The sequence below is a fragment of the Agelaius tricolor genome, unplaced genomic scaffold (assembly GCF_023055355.1).
Source record: "Agelaius tricolor isolate 1412-34295 unplaced genomic scaffold, bAgeTri1.0.p SCAF_4, whole genome shotgun sequence".
Lineage (NCBI taxonomy): Eukaryota > Metazoa > Chordata > Aves > Passeriformes > Icteridae > Agelaius > Agelaius tricolor.
Window position 1 is genome coordinate 50,908,237 of NW_027269264.1, and position 12,518 is coordinate 50,920,754.

The 12,518-nt window shown below is 38.6% G+C and overlaps 1 protein-coding gene across 2 annotated transcripts in view; it reads left to right on the forward strand.

Moving 5' to 3' along the window:
• Positions 1-12,518, forward strand: part of KIAA1328 (KIAA1328 ortholog) — a 176,377-nt gene that overhangs the window by 134,377 nt on the left and 29,482 nt on the right. For both annotated transcript variants that reach the window (XM_071425768.1, XM_071425767.1), the window contains 2 exons: positions 740-924; positions 7,478-7,586. In XM_071425768.1, the coding sequence (XP_071281869.1) occupies positions 740-924; positions 7,478-7,586 (294 nt within the window). The remainder of the gene's footprint in view (positions 1-739; positions 925-7,477; positions 7,587-12,518) is intronic.

A 12,518-nucleotide genomic window follows, 5' to 3' on the forward strand; every position in this document is an offset into this window, starting at 1 on the left:
TCCACCACATTCTCTCCTGGCAATTTGCTCATACATTCTCTATCCTGTTTAAAAGTACCTCTGTTCATCAATCTCACCTCTTTGTCTCCTCTCTTCTCATCCATTTTCTTCTTGAATCAGCTTCTCACCATCCCTGTTTTTTAAAAAACCTGTATATGTGGCACTTGGGGATGTGGTTTAACAGTAGCCTTGGCAGTTGTACTCAGATGATCTCAAAGGTCCTTTCCAATAAAAATGATTATGTGATTTTGTGATCTGCTTCCCTTTTGCAAACTAAAGTTTCATATTTCTCTTCACATAATCTTCTTTGTTTCCCCTTTATTCTAGCAGAGTGAACATTTTTTAAATTATTCTTTCTTCCAATTTTGGCCCATTGTGCTGGACAAAGTCTGTCTTCATCTTCATGTTCTCTTGCATGTCTTCATCCCACTGGTGCTGTTCTAACCACTCGAGAAATCCAGGACCTAATGCTTTAGGGAACGTGCCCAGTGCTGCAAAACTCCAAATACAGTTGTCAGGGTGCTGCTGGCTGCTGATAACCAAAGACTCCTGATAAAGTGTGTTGGTAACTCTTCAAGCCTTTGGCATTCTGCTTTCAGAAATTATAAATGTATTCAACAAGAGCTCAACCAGCAGCATGATGTTTATGCTTCTGGAGAGTAAAAGTTGGTAGAGAGCTGGGTGCAGTGTTAATGGGCCTAATGCATCATGTAACAGCATGATCTTTTTTCCCTCCTAGTGTCCCTGTGTTGAAACATGAAGATTACTTACTGAGGACATCTCCAGTGAGCAAAAACTCCAGAAAACCAGGGAGCAGTCATGGGAGCAGTTCAGGGAAGAAAATGGTTGGCTTTGGTATAAACGTGGATGATGGGCAAAGCCCTCAAATGCAGACCAAGAGGGAAGGCACCAAGTCCAGGAAAGGTAAGGGGGAGCGTACTGTATTGCAGGGCCATGATTGTGCTGGTGTGTTCAAAAGGATATCAGTAAAATGCACAATTGAAGAAAGAAGTTTTACAGGTGTTTGAACAACCTAAGAGAAAGTGTTAGCTCCATTAAAAAAATAATTAAATAACAAGTGGTGATCCTGTCTGGTCTTTCTGATGAAAGAGAAAAATTAGTCCCTTAATGTCAGAAAACTCCTTCAATTTTTTAATTTTCCCAAAAGGCAGTGAGAATAAGTGCGGTGGGGTTTGCTCTTCAAATGTAATCTTTGCATTCTTTTTCTCCTTGAGTGATGACTGCACCATTACAACCTGCTAGTTTGCCACACAGGGATGTCTCTACTGCTAAAACCTATCCTGCCCTTAGCTTAGTGCCTCCACTTAAGGAGCAGAGATGCAATCTTTTCTCTCTTATGAAGAAAAAAGGTTGGGAACAAAAGCAGCTTGGATGTGTCACTGCTTAGCCGTGAACATAATCCTTGGTTCAATGATGAACTAGCTTTTTTTATTTATTTTTTTATTTTAACTTGTCAGCCAGTTTGCTGTATATGTCAGCATAAAAATAAAGAAAATGGCAAAATGAGAAGAAATGTGGTGCAGTTCTCAAAGGAACAAATAACTTGTGTTATTGGTTAAGACCGTACCAACATTAAAAAGCAGTCCCTGTGAAGAAACTTTCAAAAGGGTATCATCAGCCTGGACCCAAACAGTGGCTGAGGTTAATCTCTTCCAAGGCACAGCTACAAAAGTTGGAAGCCTGTAAAGGGCTTGTGTCCAAAAAAATCAATTTCTAATTTGAAACAAAATCATTTTTGACTAACAGGGGTTCAGGACCCATTACTTTTGCTGTATAATCTGCTGACATTTCACACTTTCTGTTGTGCACAATGAATCCTAATAGTCATTTTATAACATTGCTACACCAATCAATTTAAGCAAGAGAAAGCCGTTACAATTCTGCAAAGTTTCAGGGGCAATTTTCACTGATGGTTTTCTTTTATGGTTTTTTTCAGCTATCATTTTTTTTTCTTCTCTTTTCCTCTTCCTTCTGCCCCCCTCCTCCTCTTTGCTGCAATGATGAAACAAGGATTTTTCACAGCTGGATGGTGGGTTTTGTTCCTTAGATTGGGGTAATCCCCGAAAATAATTTATTTTCCATAGATTCAGGGGAAAATATCCAACCTGGCCTCTTCTTCATTCATTCGTTTCATTTTGTAGGACTGAGGAGAAGTTATCAGCTGCATCTGACTATTGCACATTGCAACTTAGCTGCACCTATGCTGATCTAGTGATTGTAGCAATCAGCATGATCTCTGAAGATGGTGGGCATCTTTTGCAAGCACTTACTGGGATTGGTGGCTTTTATGGTGTAGAGCTGCATTGCCAAATTTGACTTACAAACATTGGCACTTGCTGTGATAGCTGATAAAGTTCAGAGGAATGCTTTCAAGCTGTGGAACAACCTCAGGTCTATTACTGATTTGAATGGTTGTTTATCACAAGGCAAATTACCTAGCACTAATCACTGAAGTTGAAGTCTTCTGTATTTAGTACCTTTTTAATTGGCTTCCTTCTGTTATATATTTGGACTCCTTTAGCAAGCACACACACATACTTGTAAAGTGTTTTTTCCATCTTAGGGGATCACCAGGACACAATGTCAAGATTTTTAGTTCTAGCCTGCATAGTCTGGACTTAGTTGGCTCTGTCGTTGCTTTTGCTGGATATTCCCAGATGCTGCTGACCTGGGATTTCTGATTCAGTGCAGTATGACAAAGGGGAATGAAGTCCACAAGGTGATATCTTGAGGCATGAAACTCAATGTCATTTAGCCACATACCTAAAGGTGGCCTTTTGGTCAGAGCACAGCAGTGCTGTGTACAGAAACGTGTTCAGGTGAAAAGTTCTCAACCATCAGATGCTGACCTATTGCTGTAGAGGTTTATTTTTCCTCCTGATGGTATCAGTCTGGTCTATTTGTATGTTCTCCAGGCTGGTGACTCTATCCAAGAACTCCTTAGTGCAGTGTGAATGCTGGTCTGAGCCCTTGGGCTTGCTGTGCCACTGGGAATGGTGGCTGTATCAGTAGCAGTGTCCCTCCAGAGCAGCACAGGCACTTGTACCAGGTTTAAAATTATTAATCAGGAAGCTGTTCTCATCCTGTAATGGTGGAAGGCTTTCCTTCTTCAGGACTGGTCACTTGCTGTGACAACAGTGGGTTTGAAAAGGGTGATTTCCTAACAAATACATGTTTTCTTCTCCCAGACAATGGTTACTAACAGGTAGAAGAGCATTGTTAATGTGGTCCCTTCACCTCTTGGAGTGGAAAGGGTCACTTCTGCTCTCTTTTCAGGGTAGAAGCTTACTGGATCAACTTAGGAAATCAATTTTTATTCCCTCACTGTTGATTTTGTCTTTTGTTTCTGCTTGCTCCTTAGTTTTTATTCCTGTGCTTTAGCAGGTGTTTGTGTTGTGTAGTCAAACTTTTTTAGTATTACCAGCAAAACTATAGGCAGTTGGAGCAATCCTGAAGTCTTAGATCCTTTCAGCAGTAAATTGTTTTTATTGGTGTCACCACCAGCTATGTCAACGTGTACTAAAATCTAACAACTTGTCTAGTTAAAAAGTGCTGGAGTACAGAAATGTGTGTTTTTCTTCCTTTCTGCTCTTGAAAATTTTGCTGTGGGGCTGGGAAACATGCATCCATTGCACTGTGCAATATTGGGCAATTCTTTACATTTCTGTTTAAAGTATTCATCTTTACAAGCATTTCCTGAAGTACCTCTGCATTGAAACAAAAGAAAGAACTATTTTCCCCTTTGTTTCTTCTTGTTGGACACAACGTCTGCATGATGTTGTATAGTGTGCACACTTTCCTTTTTCATATGCAAAAGAAAAAGCCAGAGAAGGAAAATTATTTTAGCTCATTTTAGCCCTGTACTTTTCCAGGGGCTGATTTCTTTAGACAGTGTTTGTTTTTCAGTAGTTTTTCTGATGTAGCTTCTTAGGGATTCAGGATCTGGAACTTCTTCCCTTGAGGGAAGACTATCCCCTACAATTGAATAGAGCAATTAGTTAATATTAGTGAAGTGCTTTGAAGATGTGAAGTACTATATAAATGTTAAGTCTTATGAATATTACTATTATTCAAGTCATAAAGATTTCTTTTATGATTATCAACCTAGATTTCCCATTGCTTACTTTCATTCCATTGCTGCTTGAACCAGCCTCATCCATATTTCTTCATCCTTAATGTTTGCACTTCTAAAATATAGACTGCTGTATTTCCCCATTTTCTTAAGGTTTTAGTTGTCTGTTTTTCCAACAGAAATATATAGCTATTTGAGTTTTCTCAAATGATTTTTTAATCTACTTTAAATCATTCTTGTACCAGGTTAGCCAAATTGAAAATAGTATTCCTAACATTCCCATTTAGGAGACATTTATAATTGCTTTGGGGGTAGCTTGACTTGCAAGCTTATATCTAGGGGGTTTTTCTTGTGATTCTTTGCTGCTCCAGGTTCTTTTCATTGGTGTCAGGATTTAAATTACCACAGTATGAAAGAGCATTTGCTTTTTTCCAGGGGCAAATGTGTCTATTCTTTTTCCACGTTTCTTGCTTCTCTAGATCATCTGCAATGGCTCCAGTCTCATACTGTCTTCTAACACCTGCAATCTAATTAATTTGCTGTCATTTGTATCACCCCAGTTCTCTATGACTTTTCATAAATAATTACCAGTCACTTCATAAATTCATTAACTAATTCCCTTTAGCCCTGAAATATATATCCTTCAGACTAAAGACTTTGTATCTTTTTTTTTCCCCTGGTAGTTTCTTTTCATCAGCTTTATATAGACAGGTATTATACATCAACAGGGTCTTCATTATCCTCTACTTGCCAATTTTCCCTTCCTTTATTTTTTCCTCATAATATATTTTAAAATTAGTAGTAGCTTGGACATTTTTGGGAATGTTATTGATTGAATCATCTTTATATATTTGCTTGTTCTTGAGTGTTTCTTTTTCCTCAAAAGACTTGCATGCTTTTTCCAAGATGTATTTTTTAACTTTTTTTTTAATATACATTTATTTGTTATTTCTTTATGCCTCTGCTTTATGTCTGTGCAGCCTAACAGCCTCAGTAAATTCCTGATGAGTTCCTTTTCTTGTTTTCTGTTTCTAGCTCTGGTAATATTTTCAAACTTGGGTATTTGAACAGTCCCCTTGAGGCTGTGTTGGCCACTTCTGAGTCCATATATTGTCTTTTTTTGCAGAGATACATCTCATTTTCTGTAAATGTAGTTTGTTGACAGTGTGCCAGCCTTGTCTCGTATTAGCAACTGAATATTTTCTCCCGTGTTAACAAGGTTTTTATTACTTTGGTATTAGTTTCTTAAAATCCAGCTGCCTCATTCCACTGTCACGTAAAATGATTTCTAAATATCTCTTATTCAGTTGTAAAGTCAAAACTCTAAACAAGAGCCTTCCAGTCTTTATATGCATACCCACTCTTCTCATCATGAATTGGCACACTATCAAGTTACCAGGGACACACAATCAGCATATATCCCCATGATATTTCCAGACTTCCTTCACTGATAATTAACTCTTTCTTAGGCAAGGTTTTATTACTGAAAGGTGCTGAAACACAGTTCATTATAGCAGGGTGATAACGTCTTTTTTGTTAGTCTCTCTAAAATGCATCTTAAAACATGAATTTATTGAATTGTATATATTTGTATAAATGTTAGATTCAATGCACTGTTTTAAATAATTCCTTGAACATCTTGTACAAGGAATAATTCCTTGTACATTTTACACTGAGGCTGGAATTACAACTTCGTGTTGCTTCATGTTTCAGAATGGTTGATAGCTAATGCGTCTGTTCACAGAGCTGAGAAATATTTGGCCATCACAGGATTACATAAGGATCTAAACACTGGTTTGACTTCAGTTTTTGCTGATAAGTTTAGTTTTCCCTATACTGACTCCAGTTAAGTGATGTTGATTGCACAGAACTAATTAGGAGAGATTAAAAAAGCCCAAATCCACAGGTTTTTATGTGGTAGATCAGATAGCTACTAATTTTCCTATTTCCCTCTACCTCTTTCTTACCTCTATGCTATTTGTCTTACTAAGAACTCAGTTCTCAGGTGAGCAAATGAAAAGTTGGCTGAACCACCACCCTTCAAGGGTTGTCTTCAGTCCAGCTGGCATCCAGTTCATTGTGGTTAGCTGCTTAACACAAACAGCCTGAGCAGCATGACAGGATGCACCTTCAGCAAGTTAGCAGGCTTGGGGAACCAGTCAATGTGCTGGAGAACAGGGCACAGTGTTCAAGGGACCTTAACAGGTTGGGAAAAGGATTTGACAGAACTGTTTTTAGGTTCAGCAGAGGGCAATGCCAGTGTCCTTCAGCTGGATTGAACTGACACTGAAAAAATCCTGAAAGCAGTTTTGCCAGAAAAGAATGGGGTGTCCTGCTGAAGAGCAGTGAGTCAGTGATGTGCCTGTGTGATGGAGTAACTGGACCTCTTAGTGGGCCATAATAATACAGCTGTGGCCATCAGAGTGCTGAAATTACACTTCCCCCCAGTTAGCTCAGTGAGACTGTGCCCAAAAATGCTGTGTCTAATCTGGGACTCCACAGTGCACAGACAACATGACAAGCTGTAGGGAGTCTGGCAGAGGCAGCCAGGACAGCCATGGGGCTGAAGCGAGAGGCTGAGAAGGCTGGGTGCATTCAGCTGTAAGTAGAGGTAACTCAGCATGGATCTTGCTTCTTGCTTCAGCTACCTTAGGAGAGAGTGTAGAGAAGAGGGAATGAGCCTTCTTGGAAGTCATCATCAGCCACACAAGAGACAACAGGGAAAAGTCACAACTCAGAAAATTCTGATTAGCTATACAGGAAACATTTTTGACTATGGGGCTGGTCAAACAGTGGAACCAGAGGAGTTTCCCACAGAGGTCCTATCAGAGAGACATTCAGCACCTAATGTGATAAGTGTCTGAAATCTGTTGATGCTGTTTGAATGGAGGATTGAACTACAAGACCTCCAAACTTCACCTTTAAACCTAAATTATTTTGTAATTCAAGAGTTATTTGGAGGTGGGAAGAAGGAATGGATTCTCAGTTCTATTTTATTTAAATGAAACTACTATTGAAGTGATATTTACACTTGGAGAACTAACATTTTAAAGCATGTAATGAGAACTGCATCTGTGAAACAAGCTGAATCCTGTGGGCCACTTAAGGAATAATAACCATGCAAGTCTGTCAAGCTCTGGGCAGTAAGATGGGTGCTGGAGAGCGTGTCTTATTCTACAGATTTGATTCTGTATGGTCCTGAAAAGGATGCTGTGCACAGTACTCTCAACTGATGAGCTCTCTGTCATTTCTCTGTGTATATTTCTCACTCAAAAACTGTTTCAGTTTTTTGTCCCAATGTTCTGTAATAAGGCAGAATTGAGAAACACCTATTCCAAAATCTCTAGCTTCTGATGCCTGGTTTGTCTTCACTTCATTCCGCAGGGACAACTTCAGGACTTAGGAAGGATGCAGCCATATCTCCTGGGTTGATGGGCAGCAGCAAAGTGCCTGCAACCACAGCCGTATCACCGATTCAGCATGACCCTTCACGGTAAGCTGCTGGGTAATCTCTGGTTTAAGATTCTGCAAACATAACCATCAAATTCTCCCAGATGCAGGGAAGTGACTGAATTTCTATGATGTTTCATATTAGCACACGCTGAATAATATGAACTAAAACCTGCCATATCCTTTTGACATTTATAGTAAGCCTTAAGTTGCGTGTTAGAATAAAAAAAGCAAGAATATGCCAGGTTCTAACATTTTAATTTTACTTAGATTTTGAACAGAAAGTATTTTATGTTCCAAGTCCTGACACATTAAATACCTTTGTAAATAATTTTAATGGACAGTGTTAACCCTGTTGGATTTTACATTCGCTTGAAGATTTTAATCCCTCGCCATTTGCCCGCCTCCTCCCCCACTCCCATTTTTATCAAATGGCATTTCTTTTAAAATGTTTTGTATGAGAGTTATTTTATGTTTAATGACAAGCAACAAAATCACATTAAGTCAGCAATTCCTGATTATACTATATGTCTGCACTAAATGCACTGGAAAAGCAGCATTATCACTTCTGTTCCAATGGAAAAACTGAAGGCAGCATTGTTGTTACGCTTAAAGGTCTGAAAACAACTTGCCTTCTTTAGGCAGGATTACATTTCTAGTGGTAACTGCCTAGAAGAACGGCATACAATCCCTGCTTTTCTTTATCATATCCCACATTTTCTCATAATAAAATCTTCAGTTAAGCAAGAAAAAAGCAGATTGAAATATGAACTTGCAGTATTTCATACCACTAGTTAGATAACAGTACAGTGGCATACCAGGAATGTGCAACTGTTCATGAGAAGAGTTAAATGCTTCTTGGAGGATGAGAGGGCTAGAATCAGATTTAATCTTCTCTTGGCCCAGTGGACTTGGAAAATGTATGCTTGATATCAACCCTGTATTCTTGGCAGCAGCTGGCAGTTTATTTCTATCTTCTGAGAGAACTTGTGATATATAATAGGTGAAAAACCATTATCAATATTGACAGATTTGTACTTACTTGTTATGGAAACACTTTTTTTTTCCTCTGATGGAAGGGATGATAATTCTTGGAGGATTTAAGAAGTGAGTTAGATTGGGCTGTTTCCCACAAGTAGCTGTATGTTTAAACTAACAGAAACCACAAGATTGCCTAACCATTTCTCTTAGAAGCAATGGTTACCTCTGCAAGGCAGGCATAGCAGATAAAGTGTGTGTAAAGATACTGCTTGATACTGTCTAATAGTGCTAGGTTGAGATTCCATTCAAGCACTGAGAAGGAGATATAATTATGCACATCATATGAAGACTGCTCAGAAAAAGAAATTTTATTCAAGAGGATTGATGGTCTATTCTTTTCCACAGAGGGGAGTAAAATATTTGTTGAAATATGCTGTTAGAAATCATACTAGGTAAAGTGATCAGTAAAAGGAGTCTGATTAGCTGTCATCTTTAAAGTATCATTTTACCAGTTGATGAAAAATCCTCTATTTCTGGGCACTTTCTCCCATGCTTCCTCCCTTTCTTTCTCACCACTGGTGCTGTAGGTATTATTAACTAGGTTAAACAGCCATGTTGTGCTTTCCCTTACTCCTGGCCTTCTCTAATTAAAAATGGCAAATGGACAAATATTTCTGGGGAAACCTAAAGCTGATTCTATCCTTCATCAAAAAACCTGCTTGGGCAGCAGGTCAGTCTCAATTTATCACTGAATGCTTATAAGCTTAGACTGCAGGTTTAACTAACTAAATTAATCAATATTGAGAATTATTGCTGCTTTTGTGCCACTAAAGTTAGGGTTTGTCAGCATGTTCATTATGATCTGTGATTTGGGGGGGTTAACAGCTTAACCACAACAGTTGGCACAGATCTGAAACTTGCAACACAAAGCCCTAGCCTAAGAGCAAATTTATTTATTCAGCAGTACATGTAAACCTAATTACTTTTGACTATTTAAATTTATAGGACTAGATTCAACTCGTGTTTGTGCCAGCTTTAACTAGCACAAGCCCTGGCACCCGGCAGCAGCAGCAATGCAAAGCCTGCCAGAGAGAAGGTGTTGGAAAGCGACAGAAGCTCCCTGGCAGCGAGAGGCACCAGGGTGCTAGCACAGCTTCTGGGGAGGGCTGGCTGGGTAAGCAGGCATGGCAGGTAGATGATGTGTTGGCATGATAGCCTGCCTTGGCAGGGCTCAACTGGAGGTTTCAGTGTGTTACAGCTACCTCCGGCTTGGGAAAGAATTGCTGCAGTCCTGCTTCCTTCTCTGTCTCAGAATGAATCATGTCATGAACAAGAAATAAGTGTCCCTAGAAGGTAGATGTAAACCTCAGGAGCTTTAGTGCTAGACCTGTAGAAGGACCAGCCTTTCAAAGTGAGTGTGCACAAAGTTATTTCAGTGATACTTCTGAAAGAAAAAGAAAACCCCTGCATTTCCTTATCTGGCGTCTGGAGCTGGGCTAATAGTGAATTTGTTTACCTGTCAGGCTTCTGTGCATGCCTATCTGCCTTCCATAATGTGGCCAAACACTGCAAGTTTGGTTATCCAGTGTTCTTAAGCCAAGTGTCTACACCTACATGAGGCCCTTCAAATTATGTTCACAGCAGGTCTGGAAAAGCTCTTCTACTCCATGTGCTTATTTATCTAGACCAAAGCCAATATATTTGGGAAGAAAATTCACATACAAGATTGGGGCTGGGCAAATTTGGAAGAGTAGATTTGTTCTTAAAGCATGGTTACTCTGATTGTGTTAAATGCTACCTTTTTGGTGACCAGTTACATTTTTTCATAACTGGTGTTTGCCTAGAAGAGAGTGTCTGTGTGTCTGCTGGACTGGAGGGGAGCTGCACAGGGAAGTACTGGCATATTGATGTTTTCATTTGGTAATGAAATTTTTATGTAAACTAGATCTTAGCTATACTCAGGTACTGATTTCAGCAAAACAAATGTTGTATTGCATACAGAAGTGAAACTGCACTAAATTAAAGTATTCAGCTATTTCTGGGGGAATAAAAAAAAAAGGAAGTTATAAATTGTACATTCTGAAATACCATTTAATTTGATTACAGCCCTGTTGCAATTGTCAGGCTCTCCCCACGTAGCGTTGAGTTTGGCACAGTAAGTCCTGTAACACTGCAGAAATTAAGCACTTAAAAAGACACAGGCAAAGTTTGTTCTGCTCACCATGGAAACAGATAATTCTCCTGTAGTGTTTTTCACTTTGGACAAAGCGAATTCAAGAACAGTTAGGTAAATTAAGGGACTGTGTGATAGTCAGGGATTTCAGCATTAAGTCTGTGGTTTTTGGTTGCAGTTTCAGATCAAAGCTTTCATACTTGCTGAATGTCTTAGAGGGAAGTTTCTTGTAGCCAATAAAAGAAGTGATTTAGAAGTTTTTGCAATATGAATGCTGTATTTGAGCTGTATTATTGTCTGTTAGACTACAGTGGCCTGTTGGAGTTCTTATAAACAGATTGTATTGTGTAAATTTGTGTTTAGGGACATTTTAAAAACAAAACTATTTACCCAATTGCCCAGCACATCTCAGGTGAATGTGTACTCAGGGACTTTTAAGCAAATTAATATCTGATGTAAAATATAATGTGCAGAATTGTATACTTAATAATGCACACTGGAATTGTCTAAAATAGATCGGTTGTGCTGAGTGTTAGGAAATATGACAGTGATGAGATTCAAGCTTTTGTCTTATGTGGTAGTTGATTTTCACGTCTTTGCATTTTGGGTGCTTTAATATGGATATCAACTTAAGACGATTTCTGAAGTTCCTTAGAATGTAGAATCTGAGCAAGCACTGTCAAAGAAATAGAATTGTTTTTTTTACCCTTAGGATCAGACACCACTCAAGATTCAAAATGAGCAGAAAACTTTCATTCCAGATTTTACTTAGGAACATTTAAAGAGATTAAAAATATGCTTGGAGTAGGGTGGTGAGTTAGTTTCTGAAAGTGGTAGGAGACACAAGTTTTGCCTACTCCCTGAGAAAGCTAGCAGTGCAAAAAGTCCAATGTAGTTCCATATGCAAGTGATAAAACCAGACATTGGCAAATTAATCTCTCTTATTCACAGTGTAGGTTGTTAATTGTTCTCTCTGCTGGCTGTCGATATAATGTGAAATTTTCATTCCCCATTCAAGATGGAAAAAGTTGTGGCTGAAAATGTTAACATTTGCATTTTTATTTGTTGATTTATTTAAAGGACAGCCTCTCTTACAGCAATCCATCACTCAGTGACACCCCAAATATGAATAATGTATTGTAGACTTGCGGTTACAATGTGTAATAAGTGCCAGAGACAGTAGAAGAATGTTAACTATGTTGCAAATGTAATATTTATCGACTCATACTTTATTGCTTTCGAGGTTCAATAATACTGACCATAGGACATTAATATCACTTATCTTGATTTTAGTTGGGCACCTCTATATGTAGAAATAACCCATCTATCTCATACTTACAAAATAAATGTGAATTTTACAGCTCTTTGTAAGAAGTGCATTGTAGGTTTCTTGGCTTAGTGCTCACAGTTCTCCTTTTCTACCTTCTCATTTACCTGTACCTGACACTGATCGCCCTCCAGTTGCCTGACCCAGGTGTTGAACACCTCAGCTGAACACCTCAGCAGTCTTCTAGAGGCTTCATTTACTGGCTGCATTGTGATCTTTGCCTCAGATAGGATTTGGGCTAGGTCTCTTTTCTTAATAAAGACCACTATGAAAAGAGTTTTCTATTGCTTCTCTTTAAAAAGGCAACAGCTGAGAGGCTAAAACAGAAATACCTTTTCTTTTGGAAAGACACACATAGCAAATCTAAATCATGTCTTTGAAGATTACAGATATCAGAAAGAGAAGTGTTTAATAAGTTCAACATTTGCTATAGACATGGAACTCATTTTCAGAGAAATTTTTACTCAAGGAATGGAAATATGTTAAAGCAATTT